Raw genomic sequence first — 20,590 nt, forward strand, 5'->3', positions numbered from 1 at the left:
TCTCAGCCATGCAAACCAAATCAGTGGAGGACCTGGCTTGGATGAGCTTGAGAGACCCAGCATATATCTGGGTACACCAGAAGGCAAACTTCAGTACCCCAGCAACTTTGAAACAGAACTATGTTGCTTGTGAACTGCACGAGAAAATCAATATGCTGTACTCCTTTTTGAGAAGTCATCTGAATAAGAAAAGTATTGTATTTTTTTCAAGCTGTAAAGAGGTTCAGTATTTGTTTAGAGTCTTTTGCCATCTTCGACCCGGGCTCTCTATACTGGCTCTTTGGGGCAAGCAGCAGCACATGAATAGAATGGAAGTCTACACTGATTTTGTGGCAAGAAATCAGCAGTTGTCTTTGCTACGGATCTTGCGGCTAGGGGGCTTGATTTCCCTGCTGTGGATTCGGTCATTCAGTTTGACTGTCCAGAGGACACAAATACTCACATTCACAGAGTTGGCAGAAGAGCCTGGTACAAAGAAGGTGAGGAAACTCTCCCTGTGCTGCTTTCTTTGGAGGAAAAGTTTTACTCCCTTAAATCCGCCTCTGCTGGATGTTCAGGTGTGAGAGTGCAAAAATGCAGCTGGTTAATTTTAGAAGCTGGAGTTAGTGGTCTTACTTTGGGTGGTGGGGAGAGGGGGTTTTAGACAGCCATCCTTTAATGGATCCATCCACACCCAGTTCTGACTCTGTTTGAGAGAGAATAAGATCGAAAGAGTATAGCGTAGGGTGTGTGTGATAATCTTGAGATAGCCATCACCCCTCATTACTTCCCTGGACATCTCCCTGTTTCACCTTTAAGAGAGAGTCAGAGACAGAATGGTGTGGCTCTGGCCCTAACTATTGCTGATATGTCAGCCCAGAAACAAATGTCCCCAAGGGAATGCAGAAGAAAAAAAGCATTTCCCAACTGTTATCTTTACCCTAGTCTTGGAGTGCTTGGACTTACGGAATGATAACAGCAGCACACCCACACTTGAGAGAGGGAGGTATCAGCAAACTCAGGAAACTCAAGTGGGGGGGGGGAGAGAATTGTATGGGGAACCACTAATGAGAACCAGCACCAGTGGGGAAATTCTGTATGGAGTGGCCTTCATATGTGCCTTATTTGACTTAACAGTGAACAGGTGAAATGTATGTCACTCCCAAATGTGTCACTGGGATTTTCTTTCAGCATACATCTGCAAGAGGGAATTGCCCAAAGTTACACATCCCCCAGGCAAAATTCTCAGTATGTTGTCCTTTCTTAAGCTTCTCTTTATTTTTTTCACCTACTTTACCTCCATTCTCATTTCTCTCAGTCTTTCACAACAGTTCCTCCCCCTCATTTTACTGCTGCTTCTCCCCCCACCCCTCACTGGCCCACGGAGGTCCTGTTACTTCCCCTTCCAAATGTCAAGTCGTATCTCCTTCCTTGTTCAGAATTTGTATTTATTTATTTAATAAAAATTATACACCACTTGACTGTTTTTTTAAAATAAAAAACCCTGATTGTACCTCCCTCCCCTCTCTTGACTCCCAATCCCAGCTGTCCAATGAACTGTAATTCCAAAATCACCCATCAGCCTGCATCACTGAGACTATCGGCCCTCAAGGAAGAGAACCATCCAGCACCTTGTATCATTTGTTGCGGAGCTCAAAACAAACTTCCCAGAATATCAGCTCCATCACTTCAGCATAGCAGCCTCCTCCGTTTTACACCCTATTTTGTTCTCTCTGTGGTTTTAGGATGCTTTCACAGCTTTCCACAAGGATGAGGACTTAGTCAAGAAATACCTGAGCCCCCTACTAATTGGGGAGCTGGCACCTGATCAACCCAGCTGTGAACCAACCAAAAATGTGAGTTTCCCTCGCAACTTTCTTTTAAGGATATGTGGTGTGGCCAGCCTCAAGACATTTTGCTGCCTGGGAGGAAGGATAAGATGGCACCCTCTCCATTACACATACTGAATATTGCTGGTCTGGAATCTGACCCATAGCTTCAGTGCTGGTGATGCTGGTGTCAGGACAGTGTCCATCTTCACACCTGTGACCAGCAGGCTATCTTAAGGGGCAGAGAGTAGGCTGCATGACATACACAGTTTTGTCTTCTGATAAAGGGGAGTTGCTGGGGGACTTAGGAGGAAATACGGGGGTCTGGTACTGCCCTCCCTCACCAACTCTGTCTAATGGTAGGAATAACGCTGTATATAACAAATACAGGAAATAAACAGTAGCTTGCAACTACAATTCTGTAACATGCTTAGCACATGTTCTAGTTGTGGCACCTAACTGGGTGTAGGACTCCCTTTGTGACCCTATAACCATGCTCTCAACATCTTAAGTAATTGTGTCCTAGAGATCACTGAAGAATAGAAAACACACACTGGGCATGTGATTTTTCATGATGCTGCAGAAGCTCAGTATTTCAAGTTATTAGAATGTAGCCAGCTGTTCTTTTGCAGACAATCCAAGCTACAAAGACGCCCACCCCTATGGAGAATCTGCTTGCTACAGCTTTCTCTTCATCCCTCATTGAAATGAAGATGGGGAGATAGTGGAGATGGGATTGTTTGCTTTTTTAACCTGTCCCTGGTTAGACACCGAGCTAAAGGTGATCCCCTGGTCTCACAGTCCCCCTGCTGGCTGGGTGCCTTCCAGAGTATGTTTCTATGAGTAAGTCTGTTCCACACACAGTCTGCATCATACATAACCACAGATAAGAGATATTAACTTTAGGCACCTCTCACAGGCAATGCTGGTCAATGATTTTCATGAGCTGCGCACCACAGTGAAGAGGATGGGACTCCTACAACCCTGTTTTCTCTTCTTCGGCTTCATGTTTCTACATGCTTTCCTGCTAGATACTGCATCCTGGCTGACTATCTGGTATTTTGGAGTATCTTGGGTGCCCTTCCTTGTTGGTGTGGCACTGTTCACCGTTGCACAGGTAATGTATTTGTGTCATGAAGATCTCTGGGGTGTTTCTCAGCACCTCCAGGACTAATGAACTGCTTTATGATTCATAGTATTCTCCCTAGCCACAATGCTGGAATTTTATTGTGTCAGTGGAATTTCAGCCTCTTTGTTGGCGTTCTGGTCAGTAAATTAGCACTGATGCTCCTGAGTTTATTGTGTAAAGCAGTAGCAGAATTCTTCACCATTTCTCAAATATATGGTGCCATACTGCAGAGACAGCTCAGACGCGTGGGTGATGTGAGTTGGATGGAGAATGCGAAAGAACACTAGTGATTGTGCACATGGGCATGGAACCATGGAGGACGGGCACAATTTGATTGCTTCCATGGGGAATTTTGTGCACCACCTAGTCAGTATGCATCGTCTCCCTACTAGGGATAGGGGTGGAATTCAGTTCAGTTCACATTTAAAAGCGAACCAACCAAATCTGCACTTTTCTAAATAATACACAAACTGAAACACAACCTTCATTCGTAATTCACACTCCCACGCTGGCCTCCAGTTCCTCGCAAGCTGCGTGCACCACCTGCTCCGCAAAGGGAACTATGCGGAATGAGTCAGTGCAGGAGCCCCCATTTACTGGCTGCAGTGCTGGAGGAACATACATTACATACAACCAGTGCTTTTTTTCTAGGGGGGACACAGGGGAACGCACACCCCTAAACATTTTGTGAATCTTTGTCCATTTACTGTATTTATTTTTCCTGATTTGGACTATAAAATGGTAATTTTCTTGAGTCAAAATGAGAGTACCCCTAAACATTTTTTAAAGAAAAAAGCACTGCATACAACAATGTGTATATTAGAAGCAATTCACACTTAAAATTCCCCCTTTTTTACCCTAAGTGATATATAAATGTGGAGAATTGAACACCAGAGAAATGAAAAACTGAGATAAGCCGAAATTGACAAATTCACCCATCTCTAGTCTCCACTTTAACACTATACATATAGATAGCAAGGCCAGACAATGAGTAAGAGGTGACCTTATGAAGCGTCCAGTTGTGTGTGTGTGTGTGTGTGTGTGTGTGGTGTGGGCAAAATATCACATCACATTATCCTAGTGTTGCTTTTTGCCTTCCAGATCCAGTATGGATTTTTACAGCATGATCTTGGGCATCTTTCAGTCTTTCAGAAGGCCAAGTGGAACAGACCGTTTCACTTCATTGTGATGGGAATATGTAAGGTAAAATGATATGCAAATGGATAAACTGACAATGTCCCAATAGCAGTGCCCTCTTTGCACTTCGCTGGGGGAAGAAGGACCATTTCTTGGGCTTGTCTGGTGTGATGATAACAAGGATAATGAATATAGCGTTGAAGATATGATGTTTCAAGCATTCAGTGTGCTTCAGATACGGGATCTCACTCATTCCTACAACAACTCTATTGGTCCATACTCAGGGGGCAAAGTGATGAAAAGCATGGTTTAAGGCTTAGTGGCTTCATGTGGCTTCATGGTTTAAGGCTGTCTTAGTGGCTTCATGATTTTGGTAAGATTTGAACAGCTTGCTACACAACACCAGCTGTTGGGGCTAAAAGTCTCAGGTGAAGGACTATGGCAACTCTTTCTCCTCACTTTGGCAGTAAGGGGGCTCTTTAGAATACCTCAGTTCATCATGGCTAAAGAATAATTTGGGTACTACCTAGCAGTGGATCCTGGTTCACTAGGAAGTAAAGAACAAATAAAGTCAAGGTACTAAATAAGCACTACGTATCTCTGTAACATAGATATCGTCTTAAAACTTTACAAGAGTCTTTGGCCAATAGAATACACTGTTTCATACCACCCTAATCTCTGAGCGGTGCAAGATTCCGTGATTTCAGGCGCTTACTCAGGGTTCATGTTTCCATTTGGAAATGAGGCACAACAGAGACTGTGTTGTCTTTAGGATATATGGTTTATTTACACACATGTATATATAACCTGAGTCTACAATGGAGGGGTTCACAGCATTAGCATCACAAGAGGGTCTTGTTTCTTCCATAGCCACAGCCTTGGATTCAGCATGGCTCTCTCTCTCTCTCCTTGCTGCTTTGCTTCTAGGTCATATCACTGCAAACTCCACTCTAAACTCAGGCCTTGTCCTTCTAACTAACCATGAGTTTGCTGTCTCGCATAGAGCCCCTTTCCTTTGTTTCCCTTAATGGCCCGTCAGCCAGTCGATCACCTCAACACAGGAAGCTGGTCTGGCTTATATTTAAAAACTTGCGGGATCCAGGGAGCACACAGCCATCTAGGCCCAGCAGTGAGTGAGTTGGCAGTAGGCCAGGCCAGGGAGATGCTCTTCTGACGTGAAGAGAGCCATTACAGATCTGGAGTCTTCTGTAAGGACATACATTCAGCTGAGTGAGATAGATGGCACATCCTTCTTACTTCCAAAGTGAAACAATGTATTGCAATGTGCTTTTAATGTTTTACGCTGCTCTGGGATCTTCTGATAAAGGGAGGTATATAAATCGAATAAACAACAACAATGGGGGAGGGTTTTTCCTCCCTCACACACATTATTATTTAGGATCAGAGAGTGAATTTTGAACGCTTGCCTTTAGATTGAAATATCAGAACTTAATAGTAACTCAACATGGCAGGAGATGAACTCACATGTGATGGTAGGAAATGGGAGGGTACAGGATGGTAAAGTTGTATCATGTGCCCCCGTTTTTGTTTTTTTAAAAATCAGCTGTAGTTGAGCAAATGTATACACCTAGATTTATTAATCTCTTATATTGTGCAATCTTTATACAGCAGGAATGAGTACAGTATGTAGCTCTACCCACAAATTAATGGTATATATGTCTGTTTTCATTCTGTATGAAGGGTGGACCACCAAGCCAATGGAACTATATGCATAACCAGCATCATGCCAAACCCAACTGCTTCCGCAAGGACCCTGATCTCAATATGCACCCATTTTTGTTCAGCCTGGGAAAGGCACTCTCTGTGGAGGTGAGCAGAAGAACTGGGAGTGACTCAAATCATAGAAAAGGGAACACCATGTTAACAGAATCCATACTCTTAGTGAGCAACCTGGGAAGAAAGGAAGCATGCCATCTCCAGGACACAGCTTTAGTGCTCCTTCCTGCAGCTCATGTTGCTGATGGGCTGTTTATACCATTAGATTAGTTTCTTATTTTTCTTATTTCTAGATGGCATCTGTTCTGCTCATGACAGGCTGGAGCGGGAGTGCAGAAATGGATATAGCCTTCTGGCCATCCCTCCACATATCCCTTTGACAGGCCAAGCTGTTGGTCCCCTGATGGCAGGTGACAGCAGGTGATTTAAAGTTTCAGCTGTGGCTAAAGGAAGAAAGATTCTTCCTTTGTGTCCCTGGATTCAAGCCACAGCTGCGAAGTCGTAAGGATGAAACGTCACGTGCTTTGAGGTTTGCCCAGAACTGCTTAACAAGCCAACCTCTGAGGCCTGGTGGGCTCAATGGTGGAGAAACTCTGGCCTGTAGGCTCCCAAAATAGGGTGCCATCACTGAGAAGACCCTACTATGTATAATGTCTCCTCCCCAATTGTACTCATTAGAGCTAACACAAGGATCCCTATTGTAATGAATGGAAGTTGGCACTCAGAAAGTTAATATATGGTTGTCAGCTTAACCATGTTGCTTCTCCTCTCCATCTGCAGCTTGGCAAGAAGAAAAAGAAATACATGCCTTACCAGCACCAGCACATATACTTCGCCCGTGAGTGTCCCTGCCATTTTATAATAATAATAATAATAATAATAATAATAATAATAATATATTATTTATACCCCGCCCATCTAGCTGGGTTTCTCCAGCTACTCTGGGCAGCTCCCAACAGAATATTAAAACACAATAAAACATCAAACATTAAAAACTTCCTTAAACAGGGTTGCCTTCAGATGTCTTCTAAAAGTCAAATAGATGTTTGTTTCCTTGACATCTGATGGGAGGACGTTCCACAGGGAGGGCGCCACTACCAAGAAGGCCCTCTGCCTGGTTCCCTATAATCTTAGTTATCATAGTGAGGGAACCGCCAGAAGGCTCCAGGAGATGGACCTCAGGAGTATGGATCTGGAAATTGCAACCTTTAGTAAAGCCATGCCTTGTGGATGAGAACAATGGCATTATTATTGGGTGGCATAAATTTTTTTGACAAAAGTTTTAGATGGATGATTTGATGAAAATATGGAATTCTATTTTAAGATATTGTTATTGTATTATTATTATTATTATTATTATTATTATTATTTACTACTATTACTACTACTATTTGGCCAGTATGACCAGAGATGGATAGAAAGATAGGCTGTATTGAGTTTGGGTGATTTACATCTTTGTAATGTTCTTGTTTTCTGATTTCACTAGTTTTGGCCCCGTTGACCTTCGTTTTATACGTCCAGTTTGCTGTATTGCGTTTCGCATTTCAAAGGAAAAAATGGCGGGTAAGTCACCTGCATATTTGCAGTGGTTTCTCCTCTGGATAAGTCTGTTTGGGGAGGGGTATAAGAGAGAGCAGGAACAGTGGCAGTATGCAGTATGCAGGGAGCGGGGAGAAAGGTAGGGTCCTGACACTTCCTTTTGCTCTCTGGTGCTATTGTATGCTGCTGTGCAGTGAGCTAAGGCAACTGGGAAGACGTCGTTCTCTGTATACCTTGGAAGATCTACCGGTACATCTCTTATGAGGCAGCTATGGGCCTGTTGACTATGTAATGCATCAGGACACCAGAGAAATAGGGGAAGAGGCAGATCTCCCTCCCCTGCATTCCATGTTGCTCCTGCTGTCATGGGCTGGTAATGCTTTAGGGCAGGGGTAGGCAACTTAAGGCCCGGGGGCCGGATGCAGCCCAATCGCCTTCTCAATCTGGCCAGTGAATGGTCCAGGAATCAGCGTGTTTTTACATGAGTAGAATGTGTGCTTTTATTTAAAGCATCTCTGGGTTATTTGTGGGGCATAGGAATTTGTTCATCCCCCCCCCCCCAAATACAGTCCGGCCCATTACATGATCTGAGGGACGGTGGACCAGCCCACGGCTGAAAAAGGTTGCTGACCCCTGCTTTAGGGGGAAGTGGTAAGATTTGGAGGATGGCGGGGAGGGTGGGTGAGAATATGGGAATTCTTCTCTGGCTTTGAGTTTGAGTTTTATCTGAGCTTGAGAATAACTTCTGGTGCCTGAAGATAATAATAATAATAATAATAATAATAATAATAATAATAATAATTTATTATTTATACCCAGCCCATCTGGCTAGGTTTCCCCAGCCACTCTGGGCGGCTTCCAACAAAATCTTAAAATACAATAGTCTATTAAACATTAAAAGCTTCCTTAAACAACCTCTGAATCTTATATCTGAGCCTGAGATTAGTGAGCTTCACTGGGATATCTGATTTGAACACCCTCCTAACAAAAAGCTTGGGTGACATCGGCAGATGAGAAGGATAAAATCCCTTCAATGAATTATTCCGGGAATTCTTTTCACTTTGAAGAGAAATGTAGCTTCCTGTAGAAAATCTACCTGGCCCATCAGATTCAATCTTGTCCCATCTTGACCATTACTGATCCCCTTCAGGTCCTTTGCTTTTTTCACGACAGCATCCCTGGATGTTTTCATGCATGCAAACAGTGCTCTTCATCCATATTTCATTATGGCCTTTGTGATCTCCATAGTTGTTGCATACAGTTAGTAGATCTGAAATGAAGGACCTGGCAACTGTTTTCTAACCTATTTTCCCCCCCTGTGGCAGGAGTTTGCTTTCATGATGCTTTACAATGTCCGCGTCTGTCTCATGTATATTCCTTTAATGGGATTTAAGAGCTTCATGGCATACTACTGGTTGGCCAGGTAATAGTTCTTCTGGCTTCTGCTTTTTCTGCTCTACAGGCTTTCCTTAATTTATGAGCTGTGTGTTCAGAATACATGCTCTCTTCATGTAGAAACTGGCTCCTACATATGTCAAACCCTCATACCACAATGACACAAAGGCAGCCCAGGAAAGTGCCTCACAGGAGAGACTGTGCCTCCTCTAGTGGTTACTCTAAACAGGTGGTTTCTAGATGCCCCCACAGCCACCCATGGACCAACTGAAAATTGTTGAGTGTCTTTGAGGACCACTTAATGAATATTCTGCCTGTTGTAGTAATTGTAATACACTGTGTGAGATGCCGAATGGTTTTTAATTTCATTTTTACAGTCATGTTGCAAACCACCTGACTGAAGCTTATGGACCACTGTTCGGAAACCCCTGCTCTAAATGGCTTTTGGTCTCATGTAGGGTTGAGAAACCAGTGGGCCTCTGGATGTTACTGGACTCCAACTCCCATCATTCCATGCTGGTTGAGGCTCATGGGAGTTAGAGTCCAACAGCATGTGGTGAGCTACAGGTTTCTCATCCCTGATCTAGTGATTTCAAAGCAAAATAAAAAGAAGGGTTGTAGCCTCTATGCGTTTACCTTTAGCTTATCTGGATGGTGATTGTTAGTGTTGTTGCTTGTCTGCCTAGGTTCCTAGAAAGCTCTTGGTTTCTCTGGATCTCACAGATGAACCACATTCCAATGAACATTAACTATGACCAGAATTTAGACTGGGTGTCTGCCCAGGTAAGATAACTACTGCTTTTATCTTCATCTTTCTTTCATATAACAAGCTCATTCCTGAATATATTTGGGCACAGGGAAGGAGACACCTAACAAACCACATCAGCTAAAGGATTTTGGCTTGTACAATGAGGCTTTCCCATTCCACCCACCCCACATCTCCTGAAATTGGCTCCAGGGGGCTGGGAACAGTGGGCTGGCAGCTGGAGAAGAGGGGAGATTATTCCATTTGGCAAGCCGCAATGCTTGTGCAAACAGAATGTTTGGAAGAGCATCATGCTGAAGTCCACTCTTAGTATCGTATATTGTTGTAATCTGCCCTGGAACCTTAGGATGAAGGGTGGGTTAATATTAATAATACGGGCAACTCTCAATGTTTCCGGGGTTATGGTCCAGGGATTGTGCATAAAGCCAAAATCGTGTATTGTCAAAACAGATTGGGTGCAATGACTGGTGGAATTGTCAGTGTTTGTAAAAAGCAAAAAAAGGAGGAAAGGGTTCTGACCTCCCTTTGTCTCCTCAGTCTCCTTGTCGCCCCAAAAAGAGTCCACGAGAATATCCTTGCAGAGTTTTATTCTTAAAAGTCTTTGTGCAAAACACGACTGAATAACTATACACACCAGCACTAACTAACTAACTAACTAACTAACTAACTAACCAACCCAAACACCAGCCTCAGCACAAACTAACATTTCTCACTTATATATACAACCTGCTGCAGGCCGCTGAGTCATGCTGACCCAGCTTTATTCGCATTAAAGAAACAGCGGCCATTTTAGCCGTGACAGGAATTGCCAAAGTCCGCCCCCCCCGCGCCCGGATGTCCACCTTCTTTCTACCCCCTTTTGAATTATATATATATATATATATATATATATATATATATATATATGAAAGAACATAAAGCTGAATGCGCACAAGTTAAATGCATGTAAGTTACAAGTTACCTGTAAGTTGCAAGTTACCTAAACGGCCTCGGCCCAGTATACCTAAAGGAGCGTCTCCACCCCCATCATTCTGCAGCCTCCAGAGTAGCTGGGGAAGCCCAGTCAGATGGGCGGGGTATAAATAATAAATTACTGCTACTACTACTACTACTACTACTACTACTACTACTATATTATGGGACAGGCTGCTGGGCCTGGGCAATGTATTGATACATCACCTAGGACTGGTATGGGAGCCAGAGTGCGATGGTGCCTTCTCCTGGCAGTATATCATGGGTGGGGCTTGCCTGCACCTGAATCCATCTTCTTCCAGCACCTGGCGGAAGAAACAACCTGCATTGGCCCTGTGAGGCACCCGGGTGAAATTGCTGCCGCTCCCACCAAGGGAGCTGATGCGGTTTCACCCTGGTGCCTCGTGGGGCTGGGACCATTGAAACTTGTTCCTCTGCTTTTCAACACTGTGATGTATCACTATGCAGTGGTACCTCGGTTGTCGATCGCTTAAAAAGTCGAACATTTTGGCTTTTGAACGCCGACAACCCGGAAGTGAATGTTTCCGTTTTTGAACATGCCTCAGAAGTTGAACGGCTTCTATCAGAGGTCACAAAGAGAATGGGAAAATATATGAAAATAACAAGAAGAGATGTGGAAAATAACAAGAAAGGATTGGATAGAATGGTGAACACTATTTGGACAGATTTGTGGACATTAAAGCAGCAGCAACAACAAGAGGATTGAATCCCTTTCGGAACTTGAAATATGGGTAGCCCCAACAAAAAATTTAAAATTCGGCTTTGTAATTTGGAATTTATGTGATTTGATTTGATTTGATTGGTCTGTTAATAAAAAAAATTTTTTTTTTTTTAAAAAAGAAGTTGAACGGCTTCTGAGGCATATTTCTCCATTTTTTTCAATGGGTTTTGCCCACCACCCATTGCGCCTCGGTTGTCAAATGTTTCGGAAGTTGAACAATCGTCCAGAACATATTACATTCGACAACCGAGATACCACTGTATTGTGATGTTTGGCTGGTGATACATCGCAATGTTGGAAAGCTGACAACACCCAGCCCTACAGGCTGCATTGCAAATCCTTCCTTTCCATTGTCTACTAAGGCCCATAATTTAGCCAATAAAGATAGGGATCATAAGATCATAGAGACGCTATGTGTCTGACCTGACACAAGCAGAGAAGGAGAAAGTGTGGACAAGAGGGAAGGATAGCTTGTGGTTTCTTAATAGCCAGTTATTTATCATCTTGCTTGCTCCCTAAGGCTAGGCAAATGCCAGATCTTTATGTTGTGGTTTACCCATACAACTTATAATAATAATAAATAATAAATTTTTATTTATACCCCACCCTTCCTGGTTCCTTCCTGGTTCAGAAAACTGGGCTCAGGGCGGCTAACAACAAATTTAAAACACTTAATTGTGATACAAAAAACCCAGCATAAACTACAGTATAAAAGGGAGAATAACAATAAATTCAAAGTTCAAAAATCAATTTAGGGGGAAATCCATCCAATAAACATTAGATGATCACTAGGGCTAGCTGGCTAAATTAGTCCTATTTGGGCCAGCGAGGAGGCCAGGGGAGAATTAGCTGTGGGATCCCAGAGTGGGTAATCGTCATAAAAAGGGGAGTGGGAAGAAGGAAGACTATAATCAGATGAATGAAATTAACCTTTGCCCTCTATTCAGTTCACATTTCAAGTTAACCTACCTAATTTCCATTTTCTGAAACAATAGGAAAACCAAAAAAAGTCCTCTTTCAAAATCCACACTTTTCTGAATTTTTCAATGCAGTTCTCCCGCCGAATAATGGTTACAAAAGTGAATTTACTGGGATAAAAGTGTCCATTAAAAGGCATGTGTTCATGAAAATAACATACAAAACTGCATCATATTACAGGAAATTGTATTGCAAAATGTGTATATTAAGTAGAATTGCATACAAATGTGAATATTAAGAGAAATTTGTATTAAAATGCTGGTGAATGTCCATGACGACTTTTTTCAAATAAAAATCACAAACTGATGTGGAAATAGGGGAAATTGAACTTAAGAGTGAGAAAATAAGAAACAGAAAGAAACCAAAATTGGCAGATTCACCTATTCCTACTTCCCAATGCAATTAATTCACTCTAAAAGTTATTTTTCTTCTTGTATAAGAAAATTGTGTGTGTGTGGATATAACAAATTGCAAATGTGTTGATCAGTGCCTCTTAATGCTGCTTTTATAGTGCTTAAATAGATCTATTTGGTGCACTCTGAGGTCACCAATAATATAGTGGAAATAACAGAGGAACATGGGAAAGAGTCCAAAGTTTCTCTGAAGTTTCTTCAACCTGCTACAGAGAAAACACACTTTCCAGTTGAAAAACAACTTGCCTCTTCAGCAGTGCAAGCACCAAAATTCCACAGTATACATAGTTCTCCACTCGTGATTATAGCCTATTTTCATAATGGTCACACAACTCAGATGCAGTTGTTGAGTTCTGATTCAGAAGTTTTTTTAGTGGCCTCACATGCGGTACCAACAAGGAAAAGAAACCCACAAAGAACAATTAAAAACAGTAGTATGCAGTACAACAAAGGTTAAATGAAGGAATATGGTGTGTTGAAAATGAAAGAAGTGGGATTCATCACATTCCTCTTTCTCACTTAGCTTGCAGCAACGTGTAATGTGGATCAATCCCTGTTCAATGACTGGTACACAGGACACCTAAACTTCCAGATTGAGCACCAGTGAGTAAAAATATACCCTTTTATGAATGTATGTGGGAGAGCCCCTAATGGATCACCCCCAAATCCTGAATGTTACTTCACACCTGGAAAGACAGGTGGGGGCCATTAGTGCTTTTTGCACTGCTTAATAAACTAAACATTTAATAGGCTAAACCAGCCTTGGACAGCCAAATACCCTCCAACATTTTGAAGCCAAAATCCAGGGCGCCATCTTCCCAGAGGCCATCTTCCTGTTTTTTATCACAGGAGCAGAGTGGTCCATTTCAGTTGCCAGGATCTTATGTGATTTTGCTCCACGGTTCTGCCCCCCCCCCAGAAAAAAACACTTTTCCCAGGCATAGTACCCAAAAATGTGTGTTCTGGGGCACAGTGTGAGATCACAACCCCAGAAAAAGTGCTTTTTTAAAAGGGGAAATCATGCCGCAAGAGCACAGCAGCCAAAATGGCCGCCATTCTCTCATGATAAAAAATGGGATGTCCCTGTTTTTCTGGGACACTTGCATGGTACACAGCCACATTATCTGAGGCTGATGGAAGTTGTTATCCTAAACATCTGGAGAACACCAGTTCGTGGAAGGCTGAACTGGGCAGGGCTGGGATGCTTTTGGCTCACGTAAGGTTCTCTGCTAGCTGCTTGACCCCATTTATCCCTCTTTTCATCACAGCCTTTTCCCAACGATGCCTCGCCACAATTATTGGAAGGTCACTCCTCTGGTGAAATCCCTCTGTGCCAAGCATGGCATTGAGTACCAATGCAAGCCCCTGCTCACGGCTTTTGCAGATATATTGCAGTAAGTGTCAATTAACTGAAGGAGGATCAGTGAGGTAGGATCAATTGGGGAGTGGGGGAAATCCTACTGGGCTTGGAACCTACATGTAAAGTGGAAGCAATAAACAGCTTATTCCAGTCACGGCAAGTGCCAGAACAGCTTTCAGTGGGTCCCACTTGCAACCCTGTGAAAGATGTCTCAGCAAGGTTAAAAATGACTGTCAAGGAACCCCCCTGGAACATTAAGCAATCCTTAAAGGTTGCAAAGTTGGCTCTGTGATCACATGTTGGCTCTGTGATCACATGTTCCTACATGGCTGTGGAGCAGCAGAAGCTCCAGGGAAGTTATCCTTGGGGTCTGAGGATGATGTCACATCCTTAGGCCAGGAGGATACAGAAGGGGTTTCCGAAGTTTTCCCTCCCCAAGTCAGGCAACCTGTGATTTGTCCAAGTCTGAATCCCCCTCAGTCAGGGCAATGCTGTGACCCAGATTTAGAGGACATGACAGACAGCAGCCCTGGTAGGGTATGGAAGAGATAACTCTTATGAAATGTTGCTGTCTGTGATTCATGAGGCCATTTCCCCCTTTCCCTCTGCAGTTCTCTGAAGAAGTCAGGGGAGCACTGGCAAGACGCCTATCTCCATGCACAAGAAGAGGAAGGTCCTCAGGAATGAATCTTCTCCTGCCACCATCTGATGCTGCTGGGAAAATGGAAAAAAGCAGCCTTGGAAAGCATACATTTGAGTGGGGATTAGCTAGATCCTAATAAAACTGTGAATGGGTGTTTTTCTCTTTCTTTTGCACAGGCATGGGTGAGCTGAACCAGGGACATTTAGCTCTAGAAACTTTGAGAAACTCCAAAGAGACTGGAAAAGGCAAATCAGTGCAGAGGGTACTTTGCTTTTAGCGTTTTAATCAGCCTGCATGGCAACAGATACACCACTGACACAGCAGCTGATCAGCCTCAACCCACTCTGGGTGCATCCATCCCAAAGCTTTCCTTCTGCAGCCAATCCTTGGGAAGACTTTGCATGGATAATCCTTTCAGAATGACGTGTTCTAGACAGATACACTCTCCTGGCACTGATCCACCAAGTTACATGACCTCAGGAGCACCACAATGCCTTGCAATTCAGTTTGCCCAAGAACATTTTGGCTTGTGTTGACACAGGGCTAGCACTTAAATGTCAAGGATACCATGTAGAATGCACTCAGTTTCCATACCTGAAACATACTGCCCAAACCAAATTAAAACACATTCTTCTTTTGGGGCACAACTTCCTCTGCTTCAGGCAGGTAACATTACTGAACTAAGGCAGGTTCATAAATGACTTGTTGCTGTATAGTAGCGAAGACCTACTGACTCTTACAGAGAAGCTGTCCCTGATATGCAGTGTAAGCCAGGAGCAGAGGACACTTTGTGTTCATTTGCCTTTTTTATTTTAAGTGTGGGGTATCTGATGGAGAATTTGCACAGTTGGAAAATCTGGGAAATGTGCTTTTTTTAACAAAAGCCCTATCTACTTGGGGATGCCAGGGATTATTAAAAACCATAGCCTTTGCCATTTTCTTGATAAGAGGTCCATTGCTTCTTAAGCATGAAGAAAGGCCTGTGGAGAAGATCGGGGACAACATTAGTTTTGGAGACCTTCTATGCTGGCATGTGAGATGTCCTGGTGATGGATCCAGCCTCTTGGTCCCCCAGCGGCTGCATGCTGCTTCTCCAGGGCATCAACCTGGACACTGAGGACACAAACTAAGGCCATGTGTTTGGGCCTTGCCCAAAGCCACCAAGAACTTCTGCTCTTGATAGTGCATCACTCTGTTGTATGTAAGAGTTCCATGGTTATCAGTAAATGAAGTCACATGATGTAAATATGACTGCCATAATCACGTGTAAAAGTGGATTCCATATTCATCACATCCAGTAATAAATCAGGACCTGTGGCTGTTATTTAAATGCATAACAGTGCTTTGATATTTTGTAATCATGAAACAATTTCCTATTTCAATGAAACAGAATATTCATGAGCAGTTGCATGTGGTTTTTGTTCTTCAAACTATCTATTTAAAACTGATTTGAGGGCATGCGTGATGGAGTCATGTTTCATCAAGTTAATATACCTATTAAATTATGAAGCACCATTCATGTTGAATCAATTGTGTCAAACAATGCAACCTTTTCCAGTAATTGTATTGGGAACTCCTGCCAAAAATGTTCTCTTGTTCAGTCACATTGCCCTCCTTTGCAACATCATGTAGCCCAAATCGGACTGACCCTGCTATGTGGCACCATTCCAGTCAAGGTGTGATCCCTGCCTGGCTGAATCATACATCAGATAATCCAGGAAAGATGGAAAAGAAGCCAAAACAGGCAGCAGTTAGGAAAAACAATGGCATCACAGGGTTAAAAAAGAGTATACACTCCCATAATCCAAGCAGTTTCTTTGAAAATGAAATGAAATAATTTCCATATGCAATTTCATATACATGCAGGTCCCACTATCAAACATTTGTTATAAAAAAAATTCACTCCCTGTGCACACCACAGATTCAGATATCCAAAAGCAATGGAGATCATTGAATCGCTCTGCATCCATTCATCTAACAAACCATTTCCTGAAAACACATAGTGTTCGGATAGCAGGACATTTAGAAACAATTCTATATTTAAAAAACACTTTAAATAGTTCCAGTACAGATTTATGCCCTCTCAGTTCTTGTTTGGGTACTTTGAACTTGCCATCTTTCGTCCCCACCGTCAGCAATTGCTAGCCCCACCCCCCAAAACAACTCCATATTATTTTTAAGATTAATATGCCCTGGTTCTTCTCAACATTTCCTGCTCTTCTTCATAATTTTGGGCTGGACCAGGGTGTCCCCTTCCTTTTTTTTTAGCTCTTGCCCAGCCTGAGACTCTGAAGAAAAAGAATGCAATCTAGATGTCTCCTCTTTCGCAGGCTAAACAGACCCAACTCCCTCAACCATTCCTCATAAGGCTTGGTTTCCAGACCCTGGATCATTTCGGTGCCTGCTTCTGCACCCATTCCAGCTTATCAATATCCTTCTTAAATTGAGGTGCCCAGAACTCTCTTTTTTAATGTTTATTTGTGATTTTCAATTTTATACATTTCAATAATTTTACAATCATTTTAACATTTCGAAAGTCAACTTCCTTCCCCCTCTTTCTGCAGTTCCTTAAATTTATTTATTTTATATCTTTTTTGCATATTCCAAATTAACTTAATCATTTATTCATCTACTTTAAATGTATACTCTAATAAAACTGCAGGTTATTACCATAATCCTGCCAATGTTCTTATCTGGTTACAGTTTGTTTGTAAATATTCAATAAACCATTCCCATTCTTTTTATAAAAAGTTTGTCATCTTGATATCTTTTTTCACTGGCAAGTTTCACCATTTCTGCATATTCCATAAGTTTTTGTATCCAATCTTCTTTCGTCGGGACTTCTTATTTCCATTTTTGGGCAAATAACATTCTTACCACTGCAGTCACATGCATGAATAAATTTCTATACAGTTTGGGTAGTTCTGCCCCTATCATTCCCAAAAGGAAAGTTTCTGGGTTTTTAACAAATGTTATTTTATTTTATTTTTAAATAATTTTTATTGAGATTTAAGATCACCCACCAACACCCACCAACACCAGTAAAACATCAAATCTTATTACACATATCCTACTTTATGCTCTGTAGAGCTGTTGACTTCCGTCCTTCCCTTCCATCAGTTTTCCTATTCTATTCTATAGTTCACAGTTTCTTTGATTAGATATTACAACATGACATAAGATTTACTTCAATCCTGCCAAAGTTTTCAAATTTGTACAGTTCTCACTTATATAGATCAAAAATTTACACCATTCTTTTTCGTACTTTGTCTCCTCCTGATTGTGAATTCTGTGTGTCAATTTAGCCATCTCAGCGTATTCAACCAGCTTTATCTGCCATTCTCCTATTGTCGGCATCTCCTGTTGCTTCCACTTTTGAGCTATCAGAACTCTAGCTGCTGTTGTTGCATACAAATATAATCTTTGATCAGTCTTCTTAATATCTTCTCCCACCAAACCTAGCAGGAATTCTTCCGGCTTTTTGGGAAAGCTATACTTAAACATCTTTTTTAACTCGTTATAAATCGATTCCCAGAACTCTTTTAATTTATTACATGACCACCACATATGAAAGAAGTTGCCATCCTTTTCCTTGCATTTCCAGCAAGTTTTACTACTAGTTCTGTACATTTTTGCCAATTTGGTGGGAGTAAGATGTTGGGTGTAGTGAAGGGTTAACCTTCTGTGTCTCGAGGCTGAGAGGAGGCGCTTACAAGGGAAGTAAGCCAGGACATGACGAAAGCAGCTTGGAATGCTGTGAGCTGAGTGAAAAGTGAAAGCAGCTTTGCTACGCAGCTGCAAGCTGAGAGAGAGTCGCAAAATGCAGCTCGAGTCAGATGGATTGTAAATATGCTATTTTTGAGCAAATAAAGTGCTACTAGAAAAGAAGAAACGTGTGGGACTTCCTTTACTGCCCTTTCGACACGGACGCTGTGCAATTCTGCTAATTGCTTTACGACCTGCAGAGCCACAGGGAAGTGTGCCGGACACCAAGAGTAAAGCAATAAATCTATCCTAACATGGTTATGGTTCAACGTGAAGCGTGTGAGGAAGGGCTTTGAAGTTTTATCTGCTGAATGTCAGCTTGATCGGCTGCCGGAGACTTCAAAGAGGCAGATCGGAGGAGGCTGACAGAGAGTGGGAGCCAAGAGCCATGACGTCCGGAGTTTCCAGTTTGGCTGAGTGAGTACCTTTGGGGAAAAGCCAACAGAAGGGGGCAATGGCTCAGCCCTGTGACCATGGCTTTGAGCTTAAACTGCCATGTCAGAAACTGACTAGCCAAAATTGGCTGCAGTGGAGCTTTCAAGTGGAGCTTTTGCTAGTTGGGGAGCAGCTGTGGAATGTAATTCACCCCACACAGAATGCAGCTGGGAAAGCAGAGGCTGATAGGGCTGCAGAGCAAAATGAAGCAGAGAAGCGTGTGCTTGCTTTTTTGGCAGAAAGTGTGGATGCTCATCTGGTGCCTGTTGTCCTGGGTGCAAGAAGGCCAGAGGCTGCTTGGCTAGCACTCCGAGAAGCTTGTGGAGCTGGAGTGGGAAGCAAGGGCCGAGAAGTGGCTGCATCCGAAAGGGAGAGGCAAGATGGCGCCGGCCACATTCTTGAGTGCCGATACACAGCTGGGCGGAGCTGTGAGCCCCCACAGGGGGGCGAAGGGACTGTTGTTGTTATTGCTAGCAATGCTGCTTGTGCTTTTGCTGAGCCTGGGAGCTGTGTGGATGCTGCAACGTGTTTGTGTGAAGAGCCTGAAGAGGGGCCAAGTATTGAGAGCCCTTTACCCTTCAGAGGGGGTGCAGGAAAACGTTCTGGAGACCCCGTGAGCAGTGGGGGGGCAGTGAGCAGTGAAAGCTCAGAGACGCCTCTTTCTCCAAAAGCTGCCAAGAGTTGTTTACGTCGTGAGTCGGAGCCTGGGAAGCTGAAAAGGGCTAGAGGCTTCAAGGTCAGCCACCTGCAGCAAGTAGAGATAAGCGCTTCGGAGTTGTGTGGGAACGCCGAGACAAGTCCAGTCTCCATGGCAACTGAGAGAGTTGCATCTACGGAAGCTGTCAAGGTCGTGGGCAAGTCTTCCTGCCGGGGGGAGTCTGTTGCCGTGACAACCAGAGAGGACATCTGCAGAAGCCCCAAGGAGGGGGGTAGTGAGGAGATTGTTGCCCTGGCGACCCAGGAATGTAAACAACAAGACTTTCTCACTATAATCATTGACAGTGGTGCCTCAAATTCGTTAGTGCCATCTGCTGATCTTTTGAGGAATTGCAGGACAGTAAAAACTGAGAAGTTTGTGACGTTTGCAGATGGGAGCAGAAAAAGGCTAACAGAAACAGGACTGTTCTACTGTTCTTTCCTTAAGCATGAAGTCAAAGCTTATGCAGTGCCCGGTTTAACTAACTGTTTGTTAAGTGTGCATGATCTATTGATTGATAATTTTCAAATTTCTTTTGCAGGTGACAAATGTGAATTTTCCAAGGATGGGAAACACGTGTACACAGTGCAGTCTAAAGATAATTTGTTTGCAGTAAATGTGCCTTTTTCCACAGGAGAGGATGACACCGAAGATGCGAAGGGCCAATGTGTGAATGTAGCGCCCCACAATGGTTGTTTACATATTTGGCACAGACGCTTCGCTCATTTAAATTGGAGATTTCTCCAGAAAGCACCAGAGCTGACACAAGGGTGCAAATTTAATGTTTGTGACAAATTTCTAGATTGCAATGCATGTAAACAGGCGAAAGTTGTGACATGCTCATATCCAAAGTCAGAGAGACAGACCACGCAACCCTTTGAATTAATTCATGCAGATTTGTGTGGACCCATGTCTGTTGAGTCACTGGGAGGTTCGAAGTATTCTTTGCTTTTGATTGATGATTTTTCGAGGTCTGCTTGGACCTTCTCTCTGAAAACGAAAGGGGAGGCGGCTAAAATGATCAGGGATTGGATCACCGCAGTTGAGGTAACTTTTTCCACCAAAGTTCGTGGT

General features: G+C 43.0%; 1 protein-coding gene across 2 annotated transcripts in view; it reads left to right on the plus strand.

The window, feature by feature from the left end:
• Window positions 1-20,590, plus strand: part of LOC308485967 (acyl-CoA (8-3)-desaturase-like) — a 67,694-nt gene that overhangs the window by 6,710 nt on the left and 40,394 nt on the right. Inside the window, exons 2-12 of one of the 2 annotated variants that reach the window (XM_081022196.1) lie at window positions 1,725-1,835; window positions 2,728-2,925; window positions 4,039-4,140; window positions 5,776-5,904; window positions 6,592-6,649; window positions 7,298-7,374; window positions 8,676-8,773; window positions 9,432-9,528; window positions 13,140-13,219; window positions 13,885-14,010; window positions 14,588-16,017. In XM_081022196.1, coding sequence (XP_080878322.1) covers window positions 1,725-1,835; window positions 2,728-2,925; window positions 4,039-4,140; window positions 5,776-5,904; window positions 6,592-6,649; window positions 7,298-7,374; window positions 8,676-8,773; window positions 9,432-9,528; window positions 13,140-13,219; window positions 13,885-14,010; window positions 14,588-14,663 — 1,152 coding nt within the window. In that variant the 3' untranslated portion in view covers window positions 14,664-16,017. Of the gene's footprint in view, window positions 1-1,724; window positions 1,836-2,727; window positions 2,926-4,038; window positions 4,141-5,775; window positions 5,905-6,591; window positions 6,650-7,297; window positions 7,375-8,675; window positions 8,774-9,431; window positions 9,529-13,139; window positions 13,220-13,884; window positions 14,011-14,587; window positions 16,018-20,590 lie in introns of those variants that run through there. The other variant, XM_081022197.1, reaches the window with a different exon arrangement.

The sequence above is a fragment of the Podarcis pityusensis genome (genome assembly GCF_964106645.2).
Source record: "Podarcis pityusensis genome assembly, chromosome: 1".
NCBI classification, from domain to species: Eukaryota; Metazoa; Chordata; class Lepidosauria; order Squamata; family Lacertidae; genus Podarcis; species Podarcis pityusensis.